Source organism: Lepidochelys kempii, chromosome 13, assembly GCF_965140265.1.
Source record: "Lepidochelys kempii isolate rLepKem1 chromosome 13, rLepKem1.hap2, whole genome shotgun sequence".
In the NCBI taxonomy this organism is placed as follows: domain Eukaryota; kingdom Metazoa; phylum Chordata; order Testudines; family Cheloniidae; genus Lepidochelys; species Lepidochelys kempii.
Window position 1 is genome coordinate 411,313 of NC_133268.1, and position 22,730 is coordinate 434,042.

At 44.6% G+C, this 22,730-nt stretch overlaps 1 protein-coding gene across 5 annotated transcripts; it reads left to right on the plus strand.

Annotated features, from left to right (window-relative positions):
• Positions 1 to 440: 440 nt before the first annotated feature.
• Positions 441 to 22,542, plus strand: NCOA5 (nuclear receptor coactivator 5). 5 transcript variants are annotated; one of them, XM_073309671.1, is made up of 10 exons: positions 531 to 614; positions 6,178 to 6,364; positions 6,924 to 7,031; positions 11,235 to 11,301; positions 14,891 to 15,241; positions 15,495 to 15,607; positions 15,893 to 16,019; positions 17,689 to 17,888; positions 19,393 to 19,716; positions 20,372 to 22,542. In XM_073309671.1, the coding sequence occupies exons 2-10, from the start codon at positions 6,202 to 6,204 to the stop codon at positions 21,034 to 21,036; spliced, it is 2,118 nt and encodes a 705-aa protein (XP_073165772.1). In that variant the 5' UTR covers positions 531 to 614; positions 6,178 to 6,201; the 3' UTR covers positions 21,037 to 22,542. The 5 variants fall into 5 exon arrangements, with proteins under 5 accessions (XP_073165776.1, XP_073165772.1, XP_073165773.1 ...); XM_073309672.1 differs by lacking the exon at positions 531 to 614 and adding an exon at positions 837 to 1,083; XM_073309674.1 differs by lacking the exons at positions 531 to 614; positions 6,924 to 7,031 and adding an exon at positions 9,795 to 9,830 and having other exon boundaries at positions 6,328 to 6,364.
• Positions 22,543 to 22,730: the final 188 nt, after the last annotated feature.

The following is a 22,730-nucleotide window of genomic DNA, read 5'->3' on the forward strand; positions in this document are numbered from 1 at the left end:
GCCTGGGAGGGGCGGGGCAGGCTGGGGGAGAAGAGGGGGTGTGAGGGGGCCTGGGAGGGGCGTGGGGCCCTGGGAGGGGGCGGGGGGAAGAAAAGGGGCGCGGGGGGGGCCGCCTGGGGGAGGAAAGGGGCGTGGGCCTGGGAGGGGCGGGGCAGGGCAGGCTGGGGGAGAAGAGGGGGTGTGAGGGGGCCTGGGAGGGGGCGGGGGGAAGAAAAGGGGCGCGGGGGGGCAGGCTGGGGGGGAAAGGGACCCTGTGAGGAAGGGGGCGGGGCTGAGAGCACGTCGCGGCGACTCCAAGTGCCCCCAGCATGCACCGGGGCTCGCCCGGCAGCACGGGAGTTGCCGCGTTGCACGCTGGGATCTGGAGCAGGTCGCCATTTCGTCGCTGCCCCCACGACGCTGCCTCTCCTGTCATGGCGGACGCGGCACGTGACCGTCTCTGGGGCCTGCCGTAAATCGCGGGGCTGTCGCAGCGACCCCCCCTTCCGGCACGGCAGCGCAGCGCAGCGCCTCGCCGTGCGGTGCGGTGGCGGTTGGGCGGGTCGGTTGGCGCCTTTGTCCTCGCGGCGGAGCTGGGCGGCGGCCTGAGGCGGAGAGCGGGCTCCGGAGCGACGGTAAGTGCCGGGGGCGGGGAGAGGGGCCGGGGCCGGGCCTGGGGCCTCCGCTCGCGCCGGGCCTGGCGGCGTCGCCCCGGGGCCTGGCGAAGGCCCGGCCGCCTCCTTGGGCTTCCGCCTCACAGCGGGCGCGGGGCGGCTCGCCGGGCTCCCCCCGCGGCGCGGCCCCGTCTCTGGGCCGCCGCTCGCGCGTGGCCGAAGCCGGGGCTGGGCCGGGCGGCCGGAGGCGCCTTGTCGGAGCGGCTCGGGCCGGGCCGCGGGGTCCGCGAGCGGACGGAGGAGCCCGGCCGCCCCCGCGGGCCGGAGCTGGGCCGCGCGCCCCCGGCGGAGCGGGCAGGGCGGCGGGCCCGGGCCCGGGCCGCTGTCCGGGAGACGACGGCGCCGGACCCCGTGCTTACCGCGCCGAGCGCCGCCCTGCGAGACGGCGGCGCGTGGGACTCTGCACGCGCATGTGGACATCTGAATAAAAGTCTGTCTTTAAAAATAAACTTTCGGGGAAATGTGTTAATTTTTCTTCACTCACCGCACTGCTTCCTGCTCTGCTGAGTCTCTCTCCATCGCCCCCCCGCTGATGTGAAACTGTTCCGTGGTGCTCAAGCGTTTTATCCACGCGGGTTCATCACGGGCTTTGCACTTGGCTAAACATGGGTAACGCTTCAGGATCACTACTCTTGCTCCTGAATCCTCTCGTGGGCAGGGACAGGCTTAGTAGCAAAGAGGGAAACTTTTTTTTAGCAAATAAAAACTTCCCAATTAATTGCTGTGCCATTTGTTTTGACTTTTAAAAAGCTTTCTAGTTCTTTTGCCTTGGGAGGGGGAAAGACTTCCTTGTGCAGACTGAATGTGATTAGTATAACGAAGCCTTCCTATGGTTTTCAGTTGCTTTAGTACAATTGCGTTCGTTTAACGCAGTTGTGGCCTTTGCATGCAAAAGGCAGCTCCATGACCTCTGCTCCTCAGAGCTTTGCAAAGCAGCATGAATTTAATAAGCTTTTGGTCAGTTTCAATGCAGATGTTGCGAATCCTGTGGCAGCAGTGAAAATGTCAAATTTGTGTCTTACACTGTGCTGCTTGGAAAAGCCATGAGCAGGAGCACAGCCAAAGACACTGGCATTGCTCGCAGGTGAGGAGAGCACCAGAAAAGAGCGTAGGAAGGGTTAGACTGCGGCTGTGACTACACTAGACACCTTACCGTGGCACAGCTGCTGCAGCCGTGCTGCCTTAAGGCCTCCTGCGTAGCCTCTCTGTGCGGATGGGAGAGCGTCTCCCGCCAGCATAGTGCTGTTCACACTGGCACTTCTGTCGGTGCAACTTTCATGGGGCAGGAGTGTGTGGTTTTCACGTTCCTGAGGGGCATAAGTTTTACTGACAAAAGTGCTAGTGTAAACGTAGCCTAACAGAGACCTTCTCCCCAATCCCTGCAACAGCCAGGAGGCTTTGGATAGGAGATCCCTCCCAGGGATTAATTGAATGGAACTTCAAATTTAAGCTACCTACTAGCTTAAAGAAAAGGAGGACTTGTGGCACCTTAGAGACTAATCAATTTATTTGAGCATGAGCTTTCGTGAGCTACAGCTCACTTCATTGCATGCATACTGTGGAAACTGCAGAAGACCACAGTATGCATGCGATGAAGTGAGCTGTAGCTCACGAAAGCTCATGCTCAAATAAATTGGTTAGTCTCTAAGGTGCCACAAGTCCTCCTTTTCTTTTTGCGAATACAGACTAACATGGCTGTTACTCTGAAACCTACTAGCTTAAGGCCTCATAGGAAACCTGGAGCCTCTAGCAAGGTCGGGGGGGTGGCACTTTGTTAGCAAATGCAGCATTCTTTTCCCACATTCGGGACAATTAAAAAGATGGTGAAGGATGAGCTTGACTTCTTACCTGGCATTAGCCTGCCCTGAGGCCGCCATCACTATTAACTTTTATGGCTACCTCTAGCTATGGTCCTGCAGCCAGTTGGTGTCTAGTAGTTTTTTGTAGCTGTGCTTTTACAAACTTGCATATGTTGTTTCAATGATATAGAGTATGGTATCAGTATCCAACTTTCTCCTCTCACTAGGCCAAAAAGTGTGAAAGTGGTTGTGAAATGCTAAACTCTTAATTTTGTAATCGGATTAGAGAGATTTGCCATTTCTAACATTTACTGCTCTCTGGCTAAAGGCAGGGGCAAACAAAAAAAAAAGTTGGGGGGGGGAATGAGGAAGGAAGGGTATGATGTGTTTACTCATCCCACCAGTAGAACAGAAACAGCTGAGTACAGTGCTCTAGGAGAGTGAAGTTGTCCCATTCAGCTTTCTTCCCACCTGCTCCTTTCCTCCTTTGACTTGTCTGACCCAAAGCCACGTGTCTGGAGGAAGAGCTGCTTTTCCTAGGGTAGAATCAGATTCCTGCTATTTACTTTCTGCCAGTATATCATAGACAAGTTTCCACTCTCTAGTAGAGGATTGGGTTCAGTGCACTGCCACTCTGAGGTTTTTTTTTTTAAGCTTTCTTTTCCAGTGACCTGTGCTTGTTCCCCCTATCAGCACTGGGACTACTTCCACTAACTACTGAGACTCTCCTTCCTTAGCCTCCCTTAGTTGGATTCTTAGAAGGAAGCTGAATGGGGAAATCATTCATTTTCCTGAAGCAGTATCCCTGCAGCTGGGACATGACTCTGATGGTCTCAATATTAAGAAACTGACCTTACTCATGTCTTCAACTAAGAAGAGAAGACGGGCTGGGAACAGTAAATCTCACATTCAAACCCTCTACTAACTACTTTTTAAAGTAGAGTTTGACACATGAGGTGTGCAGATTTCAAAGGTTACCTGAAAAAGGAAAAGTATGTCCTTTTTTTGCTTCTTTATGATGTTGAAAACAGGCTTTTTCATCTAAAACATTTTCTAAGTGATTTTTATATTCGAAATCAAGATCTTTTCCAGCCTGTTTTTGCTATGGGACTGTGGACACCTGGAGATTAGTAGGGTTATGACATCTCAAGGGACTGAAACTTGGACAGTTGACTAGGGGGAAAGGATTTTTACTTTGACTATTTAAAACTCTTGTTTTACACCTGTTTGTTTAAAACTCCTGGAAACAGTTACAAGAAAAACTCATTAAATATTCACACCATCTACCTCTTCAACTGATGAGTGTCAACACTAAGCTAGTCTTCCTGTAAAGACAGGGTGCATAAGATGTGGCATTTCGGATATTGAAGGTAAATAAACAACCCTTTCAGGTGTTCTTTATACATTCTAAAGAAGCAAAAATTGGCGCAAGCACATTTTTCCCTTTGCAGTTCTCTTTTAAATGTGTAAGTGAAACAAATACTGTTACCAGCCTTTCAAACTTATTATGAACATAGGTGTGAATGACCTTCAGAGAAGGTCGCCTGATATTACAAATCCTGGAGTGGTTATGTGACAGAGAGTGCCATTTTTTTTCTTGCATAATTATGTGGGACTAGAAAAACCAGTGCAAAGCCATTTTATCTTTTAAGGAGTCTTACTTAATTTGCTTATCCAGAGGCTAGTCTTAAAAGAAAACTACACTGATTGTAATTAGGATTTGTGGTTGCGGGAGTAGTCAAACTGTGACTCATAACCTAAGTATAAAAGGATTTTATTGGTGTGTTCAAAATTGTTTTCCCAAGTAATTTCTTAATTCTCCCCCACAAACAAAACAAAAAACAAAAAAAACCCTCTCACCCCAGCAAAAACCCCGCTCATCATTCCTGGGGATGAACTTTAGGGTTTTATTGATTTTTTTTTTTTTTTTTTTTTTTTTTTTTTATCCTAAAGCTTTAAACCCTGCCTATATGTTAGCTGTGATGGTTTCAGTATCTCTTAGAGTCAAAGAGTTTAATGCCAGAAGGGACCACCAGATCATGTAGTCTGACCTTCTGTATATCACAGGCCTCCAACACCACCCAGCACCCCCACCAGGCTGGATAAAATTCCACAATTTTATTTGAAAATTTAAAAAAATCCTATTTTTTTAATTTATTGGATTTTTGAGTTTGTTTAAATTATAATTTTTCCTTTTAAAAATTAAACTTGTTTAAAATGAAATCTGGAATTAATACAATGTGTTATGGCCTAAACTTATTATAACCTCTTAAAACATTTAGATTCAGCATATGTATTTTTTATTTATGAAATAAATCTATCAAAAACCAAGCTATCAAAAACTTGGAGTTAAAGCTGCTTTTTTTATATAAAAAGAGAATCGGGGGAAACTTAACTTTTGAGGTCAAGGCTTATAAATACGGCACAATAGGTTATACTGTATTAAGGGCTTGCTTTGTTTAATAACATAAATTTTATATGCTGTTTTGTGCTTTTAATTAAATTCCAGTTATTCTAATGCACCCGGACACAAATTACATGCAAAAAGTTAATTATCTAGTAAATAAACAATATATCACCATTTTCTAACATGCTAAAAATGTACAATTAAGATTCTGAAAATATTAAGCTTCATAATTGCTTAAATGTCTGTTGTTATAGTATACCCACCTAGGTAGCAAGAAGGTATACAAAATTTAGTGTAAAGGTTCTTTTAATTGTAAATCAACATGTTTTAATGATTATACCAACCAATGCAAGTGCACTTTTTAGAAAATAACCCCTGTACGAACGGAGCAGTTGATTAAAATTGAGCTCTCCACTTGGTGATTTAAATTAATCCACTCTGACCCACACACTAAACCCAAAAACCAAAATTAGGCCAATGTATCACAGCCCCCAGGAAATGTTGCTGGTATCTCTAGATTTGTGTACAGTAAAGAATGTTTATAAAATTCTACTGTTGAAATTACTGGTGGAGATGCATAAGTGAGGAGTTTTTGTAAAAAATTCCCTAGTGTAGACCCGGCTTCAGAAGGAGAAGACTTTTTGCTGGGGAAGCAGATTGGGACATAGGAAATGAACCTCAGTGTTGGTATGAATGGAAGATCAGATTTTCACTTATTAGATCATTCTACTTTATATATTTCGGTTAAGTAATTCACTTACTTTTTTTTAATTATTTCACTGTAGATTTTTGAAAATCTTTTTTCATTCATGCCATTGCTGTTCTATTGTCTCATTTTACATTGCTATGGTCAAGATGTCTATTTCCTGTTTATCTATTTAATTAGTATTTTTTACCAATGTACTGAATGCTTCAATGCTGCAGCAGTGGGCCCTGTAGAGAAGCCTAAGGTAGTTACTTGCTAATTAGATTTACTGATTAGGATGTTCCTATATAAAATTACTGTTTTCTTTAATTATTCCTTAGTTTGGAATTGAACTAATGAAAACATATCCTTAGAATGATCGATCATCGATTTAAAATTAAGAGTTTAGGCCGGTAATTTCCTTTGAGCAGAACAGAAAGATCAAACCCAACACAACGTAAGAGAGAGTTTTCTGCCAAACTTCCAAATCATCTGTATAAGGATTTCTCTTGAATACAGATTGCTTAAGGCAGACCAAGTATGCAAACATGTTAACTTTAACCTTGTTCCAATGTAATTGTAATTGTCATGGATGTGAAATGATATGCATGGCCATTTTTCTTTTTTGCGAAGAGTTGCATTTGGAACGAAAACAAAATGGCTCGAGGACGCATGAGCAATAGCATCAAACAGAGCGACTTCACTAACAGCACCAATCCACAGGATTTAGAGAGAAGACTTTTTGTCGGCAATTTGCCCACAGACCACATGACCCGTGAAGAAATGGAAGAGATATTTTCAAAATATGGCAAAATCAGGGGTTAGTATTTTATTTTGTTATGGCTGGGAAATCATAGTCAGAAACTTAATTTTCATGCCACATCTGATGATAAGAAGGATGACAGTGAAAAAAGTGACCTTTAGTGACATTTTTCTTTATCTGCATTGTCCCTGAAAACTAACTTCCTTTAGTACAACTGAAGCCTAAGGTATGTTAGAGTTATGGCAGTTTCTCTTTTATTCTTTTGGGTTTGAAGTATGGTACTATACCAAACAAGTCTATCCTTTCTAGGGCTCTTGTATTCTCTTAATTGGATCTTGGTCACTTTAGTGCCTTTTGGTCACTGTCTTGTCCGAAGAAGTTGGGCTGTTATATAGCATTTCATAATTGCCTTAGCAACATTATTTTCCAATTTTTGTAAATTCTCCTTCATTTTGGTCCTGGTTAACTTATTTGAGTGTGCTTGTTAAGCTTGGATAGATGTTCTTGGGTAAAGTCCCTTTGCTTGTTCAGCCCTGTGGGGTTTATATAATGGCCTGCATGTGGTAGTACTGTCCCTTAGTTGTAACTGGTCTTGCCCTGCTATTAATTTTTCCAGCCCTCAGCATGTTCCATGGCTATGGGTTCGTGCAGTATGAACGTCTAGAAGACGTCCAGGCCGCTCTGGACGGTGAGAAGGGTCGCCTTTTTAAAGGGTATAGATTAGGTAAGGAAAACTGCTCCATGCTACTCATACTGACGCCAGCATGCATTTGGGTAGAAAGAAGGCTTTTTCTTTTAAAGATCTATGGAAAGACCATTGTGTGAAACCTGCCTTGAATATTAGTCTAAATTTGTATTAGGCACTGTTTTTTCTTCTTCTTTTTTTTTTTTTAGTTCTTTGTTCTAGTCTTGTGTGTGGTACAACAACTACTCTGCTCCCTTTTGATATCTTGATCTTTCTCCAAATTTATTTTTATATATTAGTTTTTAGTATTTAAATGGCACTATAAGCATATGTAAAGCACTTCATAACAGGTAGTTGGTCCTAAACAAAAAATCCCGAGTGTTCGCTGGCCTTTACTGAATTTCATTTTTTAAATCCTTTGTTATTGTATGTTAGACCTCATCTTGATAGGTAAAGGGAACTGATCACTTAACTAACAGTTACTGTGGTTGCTTAGGTGACCGTGATCATGACAAGTATTTTGGTACTTTACAAAGGCTAGTTTCACAAAGCAGAAAACAATATAATCAAGTCAACTGGAGAGAGAATTTTAAACAGAAAAATGTGAATTAAAATTGGTGAAGGAAGCAAGAGAATACAAGAAGACTCTCTGGCCAGCAGAGTTAAGGACAGTAAGGAGAAGTTGAAGTATATTAGGAGTGAAAGGAACCCTGACAGTGGTATTGGCCCATTTCTAAATGGAAATGGTAGAATTGTCAGTTATGCAAAAAAGTCAGTTCAATGTTCAATAAATATTTCTGTTCTGTATTTGGGGGGAAAAGCCAGATATAATCATTATTATATATATGATAAAGAAATACTTTCCATTGTAGCTAGTAGCTGCTGTTTAACATCCTCCTTAAGGTTAGACGCTTTTGAATTGGGGGATATGGATAACTTGCATGGCTGAGGAGCTCTTTGGACCATTAATGTTGATTTTTTGATGTCTTGGAGAGCTAGTGAGGTTCCAGAAGACTGGAAGGAAGATAATGCTGTGCCAATATTTAAAAAGGGTAATTGGGATGACCAGACTAATTATAAACTTGTCAGCTGACACTGATCCAGGCAAAATAATAGAACAGTTGATACAACATTTGAATATACCAAATTAAAGGAAGGCAATCCAATTAATGCCAATCAGTATGAGTTTATGGAAGGTTGTCAAACTAGTTTGATTTTTTTATGAGATTACAAGTTTGGTTGATAAATGCAGTAGTGTTTATGTAATAGACTTCTGAAAGGTGTTTGACTTGGTTCCGCACAGCAATTTTAGTAAGAAACTAGAACAATATAAAATGAATATGGTACACATGAAATGAATTCAAAACTGGGTAGGCCTCAAACCAATAGGCCTCAAAACATAATTGTAAATGGGGCATGATCGTTGAGTGGATGTGTTTTATAATGGTGTCCCACAGGTATCAGTTCTAGGCCCTATGCTATTTAATATTTATATCAGTGATCTGGAATAAAATATAAAATTCTTATTGATAGTTTGTGTCCTCTGCGAAAATTTGGGGAGTGATATAATTGAGGATGGGTCACTGATATGGAGTGATCCGGATTGCTTGGTAAACTGGGCACAAGCAAACAATGTGTTTCAATACAGCCAAATGTAAGGTCATCGAGGAACAAGGAATTAAAGCTGTACTTACAGGATGGGGGTCTCTATCCTGGGAAGCAGTGACTCTGTAAAAGTCTTGGGAGTCATGGATAATCAGATGAACATGAGCTCCCAGTGTGATGCTGTGGCTAAAAGGGCTAATGCAGTGTTTAGGGAAATGTTACATAGGAGTTGGAGGTTAATATTATCTCTATATTCAGCATTGGTCTGACCAGTACTGGAATACTTTGTACAGTTCTGGTGTCCACAGTTTAGATGATGGAGAAGGTTTAGAGAAGAGCCAGGAGATGATGAAAGGCTTGGAAAACGTGCCTTTTGGTAAGGCCCAAAGAACTCCTTCTACTTAGCTTAAAGAGAAGGTCAAGGGGTGATCACCACAGTTTGTAAATACACCTACACAGGGAACAGAAATTTGATAGAGGGCTCTGCAGTCTAGCAGACAAAGATATAACAAGATCATTGGCTGGAAGATGAAACTAGACAAATTCAGACTAGAAATAAGGTGCAAATTTGTAACAGCAAGAGTAATTAACCATTGACACAATTTAACAAAGGGTGTGGTGGACCCTTCATCACTGGAAATTTTTAAAACAAGATACATTTTAGAAAAACATGCTATGCAACCACAGCTATTGTATTTGAAAGCAGAAATTAAGCCAAGAACATCCTATGGCCTGTGCTGTGCGTACGGTCAGACAAGATGATCACAACGGTTCCTTCTGGCCTTAAAATCTGTGAAAATCTTCCAAAACAAGAGATTTTTTTTAAAAGATGTTTTGTAAATGTCAAATATTTAATCTGTAAATGCTGATGGCACTAAATAAAGTGTTCTTGAAAACTGTCCATTTTTCAGAAGAGACGAATCCTTTAAATGTATGTCCAGTTTGAAGACTTCTAAAATCTTAAACCAAGGAAGCAGATAGTGTTGCACTTAAAGGGTTACATCTGGTAAAAGAATATTCTGCAGTGAAAAGTCAAAATGCAGTGAAAACAGAACTACATTAGATGTACATTTTCTGTGTGCTAAAGCTGAATGTCATGAACACATAAAACCAAACAGTTTAACCCCATTTTTGCATTGCACTAAAATACTTTCACAAATACACTGAAACTCCTTTAATTGTCTCCTTGATAAATAGATCTGTTCAGAGAATAAATGTCCAGCATATCTAAAGGTAAATATGGTAGAAAGTTGCTACGTTAAATAGACAAAACACCCATCCATTTCTGAACCTAGTGTATCTGTCTCAAATAATATCCTGTGAATTTTTATGCCACTTGTTTCTTGGGGTACCACTACTTAATGCACAAATGGTATTTGCCTTTTCATTCACTGCCAAAAGAGAGAACACATCCCTTCTTGTTTAAAGTAAGAATGAAAATTGAAACTAGCATCTTTGTTTTAATTTTAACTAAAATTCAGCATTAAAAGCTTGGGAAATTAAGGTAGATTAGTAAAGCCACCAAGTTTCTGCTTATAGAACTCTACATGCCTTGTTCTTTGTTTTTGTTTTTTTGTTTTCAATTGCAGGAAAATTGAAAGCTATGCATTATTTAAATCCCTAATCATTACAGTTAGTTACACTGTTAAATCCTCAAACAAGTGATACATGTAGCATTTAGGTGATTTTCTTTTTTTAAAGGTTCTCATAACTGAGAACAAAACATCCTAAACCAACCATTACTCTGGGGTGGTTTTGTTCTTGCCCACATTCAGATAATAACCGCATCATCTCTCTACTACCATGGATGTTTTCATAATTTCTCTCCAGGCTAATATTAATCATCCATTGTGGCTGAACTTGTGTTCTTGAATTGGTTACAGCCTTGTGGCTCCCTAGTTCTCTTGTGTGTTCCACTCTGAACATTTCAAGGAACATTTTCTGTGCAGTTACTCAGACGTTAACAATTTTCAGATGTCTGATCTGTTGCATTTATTTGCATCACATCGACCTGATGGTGTTATGACTGCATGAAGTTCACTTCATGGGGTAGTTTTTACTTCAAGTCCTTTGGATCCTTCTGCCTGAGTGGTGGAGATTGTGCAATTTGATGTCACAACAGTCCCCTGGAAGTCAGTTGAACTTGTTTTTGAGAGCCCTTGGGTTCTTTTCCAGAAGGATGGCAGCATCCTCCATCGAACAGGACTGGCTTTGAATTTTGAGATGAAGTGTACTAGCCAACAGCTTTCCATTCACGAAGGATTGTCTGACTCTTTACTTTTTCTCCTGGAATCCATGGAGCTGCATGCTGTTGGTCCACAGACTACAGGAGAAAGAGGTGGTGGTCTCTTATGGGACAAGGAGTCTGGACATGGGCCTAAACATGATAAAGGGATAGAATTTCATACAAACTGTCCACTTCTTTTAGCTGGAAATCACAGTAATCCATGACCAACCCATTGCATTGTACTATCTTAATTTTAATAAAAATAATTAAAGTGACAATGCCTCTTGGCTGAATGGATTTCCTTGCACCATATGGCTGTCTTTGAACTTTTATTGCTTTAATTTAAAATGTGCTGACGATCTTTTTTTTGTTCCATAGCATTGAACAGATGGGTTGATTATTCTTTTCAGATATTAATAAAGCAGCGGAAAGAAGAAATATGAATAAGGCTTCATCAAGGTCCAGCCCATCACGAAGGTAAAGTACCTGGAAGCAGTGAGTTATACTAGGAAGGTCAGGCTTTAGGGTATGAGCCCTCCTTCCTCTGCTAAATGTCTAGTTTTCTTCCCTCACCACCACCTCCCCAGCAGAATGGAGACACTCGAGTGAACAGTCAGAATGTGACCGTCCCTTCCATGTGCGGAGGGCCTCTCTGATTCTAACAGCTCAGGAGGCACGAGGGAAACCTTGTGTTTGCTGCTGTGACTACAACTGGATGCTGCATTTTGCAGCATAGGTTGTGTGAAATTTGTTGGGGAAGGACTGCTGTTTGTTCCTGACTCTTAAGTGTCAGGGAAACAAGGCGTCTATAGAGAATACAATGGGTATATAGCATTCGCCATGCTGTGCAACACAGAATACCAGCACTTTACATCTTCTGATGTCGAAGGCTTCCAGTGCTGACATGAGCCTGGAAAATGATTATGCAGACAACGCACACTACAGGGAGAGAACTTCCCTTTCTGCATGTACACTTGTATCATATCGTCATCCTTCTCTGTACAGTTACATTGGGGATACTGGGCATCTGCCTACTTTTCCCATGCATCCCTCCCCTAATAAATAGATCCAATGTGTACAGTCCCTGTGTGTCGCTCTTCTTGTGCAGTCACACAGCAGATTAAGAGACACATGAATTAACTACATTGCAGGAGGAGACTCCTGAATAATGTCCATGTTTTACTATGGAGCGTGGGTGAACACTGCAGTTACATTCTGACACAGTATGCTGCTTCTCTGAATATACTACAGAGCTGTATACATAGAGAAATGTCCATGTTACTACTGAGAACTATGTAAACACTACATGTAACCAGTCTCAAGCATCCATGTTTCACAGCTACACTGCAAATTGTATCATGTCTGTGTCAGTAGATATCCCATGTTCCTGTACATACAGATACAGTGGGCCACAGCCGGCTACTGTTTATGGCTGTGTCCAGTTACAGGGGTGTCCCAGCAGATACTGTGTGTCCCTGTTTGTGACTATCTTCAGTTACACTAGAGATCTTGGGTGAATACATTCCTTCCTGGACCTCACAGAAGGAGTAAGAAGTGTATGGGGTTTCCCATGTAAATCCTGAATGTCTGGGGATACAGAATGCAGACAGATACTGTAAATTTGCTGCATTTATACTGCAGAGCACAAGTGGATTTATAGAGCCCGCTGCAACACTGCAGGAGCATGCAAGTACAGGCTGCTGCCTCTGGGCAATGCTACAGGAGCATGTGAGAGCAGAGGCCGGAATCACTGGGCATCAGGGTACTGGTGATGCCACAGCAGCGTGTGCGAGCACAGGCCGATGCCGCTGGGCATTGGGGTTCAAGCGATGGCGCCGGAGCATACGCGAACACAGGCCAATGCCGCTGAGCATTGCGTTTCAAGCGATGGGGCAGGAGCATACGCGAACACAGGCCGATGCCGCTGGGCATTGGGTTTCGGACGACGGCACAGTAGTGCAAGCAGATTTGCGGGGGCTGATGCTGTGGGCATCAGGCAACACCGCAGGAGCGCAAGCGGAGGCTGATGCCACAGGAGTGCAAGCAGGTTTGCAGAGGCCAATGCCTTGGACATCAGGTGAACAGGAGTGTCTGAGCAAGCAGCAGCTGATGCTATGTGTGATTGTTTGCATCACTGAGGGCAAACAGCTGTTGTGCATCCTTGTTCATGATGTCTCACTCCAGATAATGGATGGATGTGGCCTGTATATCTGTTTAGGTAAACAGAGTGGGAATTAATACCATATACAATGCAATTACATTGCAGTCTTGTATTGTATTCTAGCCTATGGCTTACAGCAGGATATGGGATACTCTGTATCCCTGTGTCTGACTGTACTGTAAATTCCAGGTGGATGCAGTGGTATCTATTCTGGTTTCACTGCAGATTACAGATGAGAATACAGGATGTATTTCCTCTAGTTATACTGCAGAATGAGTGGGGAATACTGTGTGTATCCCTAATCTAGTGTGTGATTACACTACACATCGTAGGTGAGGATATGCTTTATATCCTGTCTGTATAAAGCGGGAGGGGAAACTGTTTCCCTGATACTGAGGATGGTTACACTATAGATCATGTTCAAATATGGTGCATCTTCTCATATATCCCAGGGATGCAGTCTCCCTGGGGCAGATACATTCTGATCACTGGAAAACACTCTATATATTACCTGTGGGTAAAACGATAGTTCATGTTACAGGATACACACTGTATCTGGTTTATAAATAAAGACCACAGGGAATACTGTGTATGGTGGGTGTCCAACTATCAGTTATCACATGGAATCCACATAACTTTCTCACTGGTCAGAGAAGAGGGGCATAGGAAAGTAATCATCAGCTGGGTTTGGTAGGTATCCATCAACATGGTATTGAAGCCTGAACCTCTAGCTGGCTAATCCTGATACTCACTCTCCAACTGATTCCGAAATGAAACTGTCAGCAATGTAGAACTTACAGGAGGGACTTGCCTTCGTCTTGCTGTGAAAGCATGATAGTAATGAATAGCATGTTCCGTACTTGCTTCAGGAACTAGGCTAGTTAGCCAAGGGGAATTTAGCAATTGCAAGTGTTGAAAGGAAGTATTTTATTGAGATTTTTAACCAGGTGTTTCTCTTCTCACCGTTGTAAGTGTCCTGCAGATGTTAGCCATGTGAGAGTACATACTGCTCTGCCTGAAGCTCAGCACTTCCATTCCTAAGGCGTACTATATGTTTATGGCTTAGAGTGAATTGAAGGCTATGCTAGATCTGGAAAGCAGAGCATTATTTGGAAAACAAATTCTGTTTTGGAAAAGAGAAGCATGCAATCTTTCACCTCTCTTTCTGTGTACTTCTGACTGAAGATGGCATGCTGCTGTACTACAATTAAAAGCCTGAGTGAGAGGAGACATTCAGGTACCATTGGGAATCCTGATCCTGCTGGTGATACAGACCTGGCTTGGTTAGTACTGTCCTAACAGAGGGCATTGTGCAGTCACACTGATTTCCTTCAGGGAACATCTCTTCACTGTACAGAATCCAGCCATATGGTCTTCATGATCACAACACACATTTTCGTAAACGTGACAATATTGATGGAATTTTTTCAGGGATTCTGCTCTTCTTTTTCGATTCAGTGAATTGAATGGTCCCTGTGACATTTAACTACAGTATCCTAGTGGATGGGAGGACATGGCACCTGGGGTTCTGTGTACCAGTTGTCTGAAAAACAAATGTTTTGCTTGAAAATTCCTCACTGGCTGTGAGGCGTGACATCTTTGAGCGATGGTTTCTTAGCTGCCTGCCCTTGTCTTGCACAAACATCCTGCAGTTCTAGTGGTGGTCCAGATAGGGTGTTTTCTGGAGCTTGCTGGGCTGTGCAAGGCATTTGAATAAGAAACCTTTTCACAATGCCTTGACACAACTCTTTGGACATGTCTTGCTGCTCTTGTTTTGATGGGGAATAGGAGGGGAGGATTCAGCTGCTGAGCAAAAGGGTTTTTGTGGCCACCCCAGGTAAGAGGTCTAGGGCTGATAGTGCTCGTGTTTTTTGTCTAATGGCATTTCCCTCGTACTTTCCTCAGAGAGCCATATGCGTATGGGGATGGCCGAGATGCGAGACGTGATCGCTCTCCTATTCGAGGGAGCCCACGAAGAGAGCCAAGGGATGGTAGAAATGGCCGAGATTCCAGAGATGCTCGAGATATTCGAGGGAGAGACGTACGTGATCCCAGAGATGCTAGAGACCACAGGGACCCTAGAGATCTGCGAGAGCCCCGGGACATCAGGGACCCTAGAGATCTGCGAGAGCCCCGGGACATCAGGGACCCTAGAGACTTACGAGACCCTCGGGATATTCGAGACCTGCGTGACCCACGGGATCCTGTGTATGATCGATATCGGGATGTGAGGGAGCCACGGGACCCCGTGTACAGGTATCTTATACTACTGGATCGGAGCTCTAGTGATTTGCTGCCTCTCTTGTGATGATGGTACTAAATTGGGGCCTGTTGGTCCTCACACAGATTGTGATAGTTTGGCCGTCTGAAGGATAGCCAGGTACGTATTTTAACGATTAACTTGGAAGAGTGTTCACATGCATTACATTGGGAAAAGTTGGGGATGATGTTGGTGCCTGGAATTTTCACTTCTGAACATGCAACAGGCTGTGAATCATTTGCTTTGCAGAAGAGATGATGCTTATGACCGTTACCTTCGCCTGGAAGACTATTACCGGAGGAAGGATGACCCATATGACCGTTACAGAGAACACTTTGACAGAGCCCCCTTGAGTGCAGAAGGTCAGTTTTCTTCCTCTCCCTAAACTCCCTTCTCTCCTCGCTCCCCCCTCCCCCCCCGCCCTATGTTTTTTTAACAAGAATAGCATTGTTATAGACAGGTTTTTATATTCTACCACCTGAAGATGGTGGAAGGTTGCATCCAGCCCTGAAATGAGTAGTGCAACAGATCTCTTGAAACTGTATTGTTTTGGGAGTTGGGCAGGCTGGTGGTGTGTAGCTAATAACTCTGAGCAGCTAGAGTGGAATTATTCACTTCCTCCATTTCCATGGCTGGCTTTCTTTCAGAGCGTCTGAAACGCGAGGAGCGACGCAGGGAGGAGCTGTACCGGCAGTACTTTGAGGAAATCAAGAGGCGCTTTGATTCAGAGAGGCCTGTGGACTGTTCTGTGATAGTGGTCAATAAACAGACAAAGTAAGAAGCTAGTCGCTGTGACCAGTTGTGATCCTCTGAATAGAGGGACACTATTTGCTTGGAATTAAAATTTCTCTGGATTTTCAGGGCAGTTTCCCTTGTAGCTGCTATGCGGGAGAGTAGCTTTTGAGCATTTAAGAGCGTTGCAATCAGTTTCTTTAATTCTCTTGATAGCAGATATTCTCTCTTTGTTGGGGTAGGGAAAACTAAGTATTTTGGCCTTGAAAATATATTACTCTGGGTTACCCCCACACGCTTCCTGTAACAGCCTGGTACTTCATTGATACAGGGCCACCTGAAATGGCCTGTGCTTACTCTTCTCGTCATTATTAATTGAATTATTTATTAATGATTAAAAATTAGCACCATGCAGTAGTAATAAGGGCACACATTAAATGGATTTAAAACTGGCTGACCGATCCCAAAAAGTATTTGTCAGTGGGTAATCATAATCAAATGGGGCTGTTTCTAGTGGGGTTCTGAAGGCAGCTGTAGGAGGCCTAATGCTAGTTGACATTTTCATTAATGATCTGGGAAGTAAATATAAAATTTCTGTAGATTATGAAAAGATTGGCAGAATGGTAAGTAATAATGACAGGACAGTTATGCAGAGCAGTCTGCATCACTTGGTAAGCTGGGAGCACTCAAACAAAATGTATTTTAATACAGCCAAATGTAAGGGATACACACAGGAACAAAGAATACAGGCCACACCTGCAGAATGGGGACTGCTTCCTGACTCTGACAAGGGTCTAGGTGTGCTAATGGACAAACAACCCAGCATGAGCTCCTGGTGTGTGTCAGAGCTGTGCCAACCTTTGGTTGTGTAAACGGGAGTAGTGAACAGGGAGAGTGCGGCACCTCTGTGTGCGGCACCTCTGTGGAACAAAAGACGGTGGCTGGAAGATGAAGCCAGACTAATTCAAATTGGAAATAAGGCGCAAATTGATTAACCGTGGGAACAAAACTCCCAAAGGAAGGGGTGGATTCTCCATCGCTTGATGTTTTCAAGACTGGATGCCTTTCTGGAAGATGCTTTAGTAGTATACAAGTTATTTGGCTCAGAACGGGGGGAACTGAGTGAAATTCTCTAGCCTCTGATATACAGGATGTCAGACTAAGATGTTCTAATGGTTCCTCCTGGCCTTAAAATGTATGAATCTGAAGGGCTGAGACTGGATTGTAAATCTTGGGTTCTGAAGCATTTGTGTTCTTTTCTATAGCTTGTTGATCAATGGTTCATGCTAACTTAGTCACTTCTTTTGAGCTAAAAGCATGACTACACAACTAAGGGAGATCTACAAAACTAGCCCTCCAGGCAGGCAGATTCCAGTTCCTCTCTGATCAGTAATCGACCCATACTCCCAATTGTTGGTTGCGCTTAATATGGTTTTTGGTGCATGCAGATGTCAACAGGCTTCCAGTGCCTGTTGTCCAAAGACACTGAATGTAGGTGGACCCGGTATCTGCTCTTCTGGAGGCTGCTGGGCCATCTGCTCTCTAGGCCTTGTGCACATGCAGAAGTTGCATCATTGGTTTAACTTAAATTCAGTTTTGAACAGAGTTAAACGGATGCAAAAAATGAGCCTGGAGGTGATGAAAGTGAACACACGAGGGTTTCTGTACATTGCTGGCATATTATAACGTGCACTGCCTTTGCTTTGTGTAGGGAATATGCCGAGTCAGTGGGGCGGAAGGTGAGGGATCTGGGCATGGTGGTGGATCTGATCTTCCTCAACACAGAAATGTCACTGACTCAGGCCCTGGAGGACGTAGGCAGAGGAGGGTCTCCTTTTGCCATTGTCATCACACAGCAGCACCAAGTTCACCGCTCCTGCACTGTTAACATCATGTTTGGCACACCACAAGGTACAGAGGCCACAATGGTCTGCTGGTTCAGATCACTCTGAAATGCTGGAAGCACTTCCAATGCTGTCTCAGAGATTCTTCCCTCAAGCGGAAAACCACTCAAGACAAAACGCTTCCTTGCTGTGACATAAATAGCTATTAATGACCCAATGCCCGTATGAAACAATGTTAGAGTGAACCCAGATTTCCCCCTGTGAGGGAAAAGAGCAGTATGGCTCAGTGCTCTGTCTGCAAATCCCAGTATTTCTGGTGTGAAGCTCTGGGCAGCTTTTCTTTAGATGCTGAAGTCCTTCTCTGCAAGTATTATTCAGAGAGTTTGCCAATTCTTAGATCTCTGCCCTAGTCCATTCACCTTTCTTCTTGTGAGACCGAATGAATGGCCACAACCTCCTCGAAGGTGCCCCCAAAGGAAACCGTCGCGCTTGTACTCTGTGTTGTTTTATGGTCTTATCAAGCAGCTTGAAAGATTTTTTTCTGCTTATTGCTGCAGTACTGCTGCTGCTCAGAGCTTTAACTATTTAACCTGGAATCAGCAGAGTGAGATCCACCATTGTGGCTTTTCCCACTGTTTTTGTTAGAACCTGTGGGAGCAAGGAAGGTGAGAAGAATCAGGTCAGTGGTATTCTGCTGCTGTTTGGGAAAGCTCTAAGTAGCAGCAGAAGAGAGGCAGGTACTTGGGGCTATTCAGGGGAGCTGGGGTGAAGCAGCAGAGACGGTCCCTTGGCACTGGTGTATTTATATGCAATGTAAGGAAGAGAGCTGCTTTCTTCCTACCTATAGGGGAGTTTTGAGGAAGATCATCTTAGGTATCAAACTCCAGCTAGTCAGGCTAATATGAAAGTTTCCCCCCATGCAGTGCTCAGCAGCTGCAGAGAAGGGGGCTGGGCTTCTCAACTAGGGTGTTACTTGCTAGTGGCTTCCCAATCCATTTGGAGGCAAAGTCCTCTAGCACAGTGCTTCTCAACCTTTCCAGACTACTGTACCCCTTTCAGGAGTGTGATTTGTCTTGCATACCTCCAAGTTTCACCTCACTGAAAAACTACTTGCTTACAAAATCAGACTTAAATACAAGTGTTACAGCACGCTATTACTGAAAAATGGCTGACTTTCTCACGTTTACCATATAATTATGAAATAAATCAATTGGAATATGAATATTGTACTTACATTTCAGTGTATCGTATATAGAGCAGTACAAACAAGTCACTGTATGAAATTTTAGTTTGTACTGACTACACCAGTGCTTTTTATGTAGCTTATTGTAAAACTAGGCAACTCTCTAGACGAGTTGAAGTACCCCTTGGAAGACCTCGGTGAACCCTGGTTGAGAACCACGGGTGTAGCTAGTAGCGCTGGAAAATGTTCCACACCCAAGCTTGGATACTAAGAGTTGCTCCTGCCTGTTCACTCTGATTTCCTGCTGATCCAGGTCAGCAGAAGGAGCACCTAATATTTGCACCTAAAATCAGTGGGGTCCAAATAGTTAAAGCCTCTCTTTGTGCAGAACATCGCAACATGCCCCAAGCTGATGCCATGGTACTGGTGGCAAGGAATTATGAACGCTACAAGACCGAGACCCGGGAGAAGGAGCGTGAAGAAATAGCCAGGCAGGCTGCCAAGATGGCAGATGAAGCAATTCTGCAGGAACGCGAACGCCCACCACCCATAGAAGAAGGTGTCAGGGGGAGCCATCCGCCAGGGATCCAGAGTCTCTTGAACCTGCTGGCAGACAACCGCTATCTGACTGCTGAAGAGACCGATAAAGTCATTAATTACCTGAGAGACCGGAAGGAACGACAACTTAGAGGAAGTACTGACTCTCTGCAGGGTAAGTTATCAGTCACATTCACTCCAATGCTGTGTACCTTAACAGGCCTTTGAGGCAGAGACGTTTGTTAGGCCATGTCTACACTACCAGACTTTGCTGGTTCAACTGTTGGTTGGGCGGGGGGCGAAGGTATGATTCCTGAAGGACTGAGCTCTGCCAACAGAACCCTCTAATGTGGGCACAGTTACACTGGCAAAACTGTGCTATTCCCTGTGTAGCTTGTTTTGCTTGTGGGAGGTGGCTTCACGACAGTGGCAGAAAGCGCAGCTTTGAAGGTACAGCTGCGCCCCCATGAGGAGTGCATTGCCAGTCTAACATGCCAGCTCTCCCTTCACAGTAGATGCTCTCAACATAGACATAGCCTTAGAGTATTGAGGCTGTTCTAATCATTCAGGGAGCTCCCTGGGGTGTTAGATTCTCTCTGAGAGATTGCAGGGATACGCCAAATTGTCACGTGAATGGAGACGGTTCTGTAAGTGACATGGCCTGTGTTCTGCTTCCCTCCCACTCACCCAGAGCAGTTCAGTCCCACCTGTTTAGAGGATAGGGCAGTAGCTGACTTGCGTGGCTTGGTAACTATACCCATCAGGACTCCTCTACGATGCCTGTTCAGATGGGCCTGCAGAGAATTCACCCTCTTCCTTTCTCTTTCCAGCTCCATTGTCGAGACAGTCTCTTGGGGCGCCTTCGGGATCGTCTATGACTAGCCAGGCCAGCCTTCCAAGCTCTCAAACTCATCAGAGCACTCAGCCCCTGGCCTCTGCCACCTCTGCTACAGTGTCCTCCACTAACCCCCAACAGGAGCTGCAGGCAAAAATCCTCAGCCTCTTCAACAGTGGGGCTGCGGCTGCAGCGGCAGCAGCTGCTGTAGCAAACAGCAGCTCTGCAGCTTCCACAGCTGCTTCAGGTGGCACTCAGAACCAAAACTATGCTAATGTAGCCAGCAATCAAGCTCGGGCAGTGCAGCTCAGTGCTGCAAGCTTAAACCAATCTCAGCAGAGATCACAGGTCCCTGGAACCCAGCTTCCTGTCCTCCCAGGCTCCACAAGGAACACAGGCCCAAGACCTGGAGCATCTCAGCCAACCCAGGTACATTATGGTCAGCACCAAAATCGTCTGCCTACCCCTAGCAACATAGCTGTTCAGAGGCCCGTATCCTCTTCAGGTATCAACTTTGACAACCCCAGTGTGCAGAAAGCCTTGGACACCCTAATCCAGAGTGGCCCTGCTCTCTCCCACCTGGTGAGCCAGACAGTGGCCCAAGGGCGAGCAGGACCCTCAGCCCCGCAACCCATGGGCTCCTACCAGCGACACTATTAACATCCAGCTGCAGAGCCCATTTCCCTTCCCTTCGCCATTACCATACTTGTAGCTGTTTAAGAGTCTTTTGTCCTAGACCCAGGGCAAATGCCCTTGAAGATGCATGTCCTCTCCCTTTCTGGGTTCTTCGCAGTCCCTAGGCCACTTCTGCCTCCACAGTGGCTAGAGCACTCACTCCAGTAGGATTGCTGTTGAGTGTGTGGCTAGTGCCCCTCTTCCCCTTGATTTGGGTTAGCTGTCTTTGGAGACGAGAGCTCTGCTCTGTCAGTGACAAAGGAGTTCAGAAGCTTCTGTGGGTAGTTGAATTTTGGCCTCGATGGAAGTTGCTGCTATTGCAGACCAGCTGCATTTCCCGCTCTTGGTGGTTGCCATTGCAGTAATGTTTGCACAGCATGTTACACCATGCTTGCATTCTGTAGTCAAGTGATCGGAGTGAATTTCCCAAGGAGCTTATCAGAACAAAGTGGCTTCTTGACCTGGGTTTTTCTGAGACTGATTCCCTTCCCTCTTACAAGCCTCTCTTTGCAGGGGTGTGAACTCTAGGATGGTTCTGGGTTGGGGGGCTAGTGGTTAGACCTTCTGAGGTTTGGGTGAGCAGTATTTGTGTGTGGTTTTAAAAAAAAAAACCATATAAGCCAGATGTGGGGAAGGCTCCCTGGTGGTGCTGTAGCAGCTAAACTCATGGAGCAGAAGCAAGACTTGACCCCCAGGTAAAGCTGGGCAGTGAGTGCAGTGTCGAACTCCCACGGCAGGGACTAAGACTTCCTGGCTTAGTGAGGCCAGCAAGGATCTGCTGGCCATACCAAGGAGTGAGGAGCTTTCCAGCTTTTGTTCTAGGTACAATGGCAAACCCAAACCCCAGAACTTCCTACTCAGGCCAGGGAATTAAAAGGCTTTGTCAATTCTCCTGGACCCAGCAGCCAAATTTACAAGAAGTTTGTTACATGTGACACAAGTTTTCTTTTTGTTTTGGGGCAGTGGACTACTGTAACTTTATCAACAGCCCAGCCACAGAAACCCCAGTCTGCGGGCAGCTCCCCCTCCCAGAATTGGGTACAGCAGGCTACCTGGTGGGGGGCAGGGTCTCGACACTCCGCTGGAGCTTTGCGACTCCATTTGATTGCTGGTTAGGTTGGGTTCTGTCGCAGGTCGGGGAGGCAGTGCTGAGAGGACTCCTACATTTTTATAAGTTTCCAAACATTTTAGTAGCAGCACTGGATGCTTTTGTGGAAACTCAGGTGGAGAGTCCTGAGCAGGTTTTTAACCAGTGTTGCATGTTAGGGCATGTGGCTTCTCTGACTGGATCATATCTAGTGCAAAAGGGAATGCACAGCGCCTCTTTAAAGCCTCTGGGGCTTCCTGGGGAGGGCAGGAAGAAACTGTTTAGAAAACAAAGTTCCTGGAGCAGCAGTTCTCTCTGTCTTGAATGGTTTGTGTTCTGGAGCGTTTTTCTTTCTGTGCTGTTAACAAGAGGACGTGACTTTTTAATAAAATTGGCAGGAAAAATGTGGTGGTGCGTGTTTGACACTAACCGGCTTGAGCAGTAAATTGAAACAGACCCTTCCCCAGGAGGTGTCAGTGCTCGGTTTCCTCAGGTCACCTGCCTTATGGCTTGTCTACCCAGGGAGTTCCCAGGGAAGCTAGTGAGAAATAGCTAGGGTGTAGAATGAAAACCAGTAGCTATTCCTCACTTA

What these genes read in the sequence shown, in the direction of transcription:
- NCOA5 (XM_073309671.1), top strand. Translation starts at nt 6,202, where the DNA reads ATGGCTCGAGGACGCATGAGCAATAGCATCAAACAGAGCGACTTCACT. An exon ending in AAAATATGGCAAAATCAGGG is followed by an intron (nt 6,365 to 6,923) that starts GTTAGTATTTTA and finishes TAATTTTTCCAG; the next exon opens with CCCTCAGCATGTTCCATGGC. An exon ending in AAGTACTGACTCTCTGCAGG is followed by an intron (nt 19,717 to 20,371) that starts GTAAGTTATCAG and finishes TTCTCTTTCCAG; the next exon opens with CTCCATTGTCGAGACAGTCT.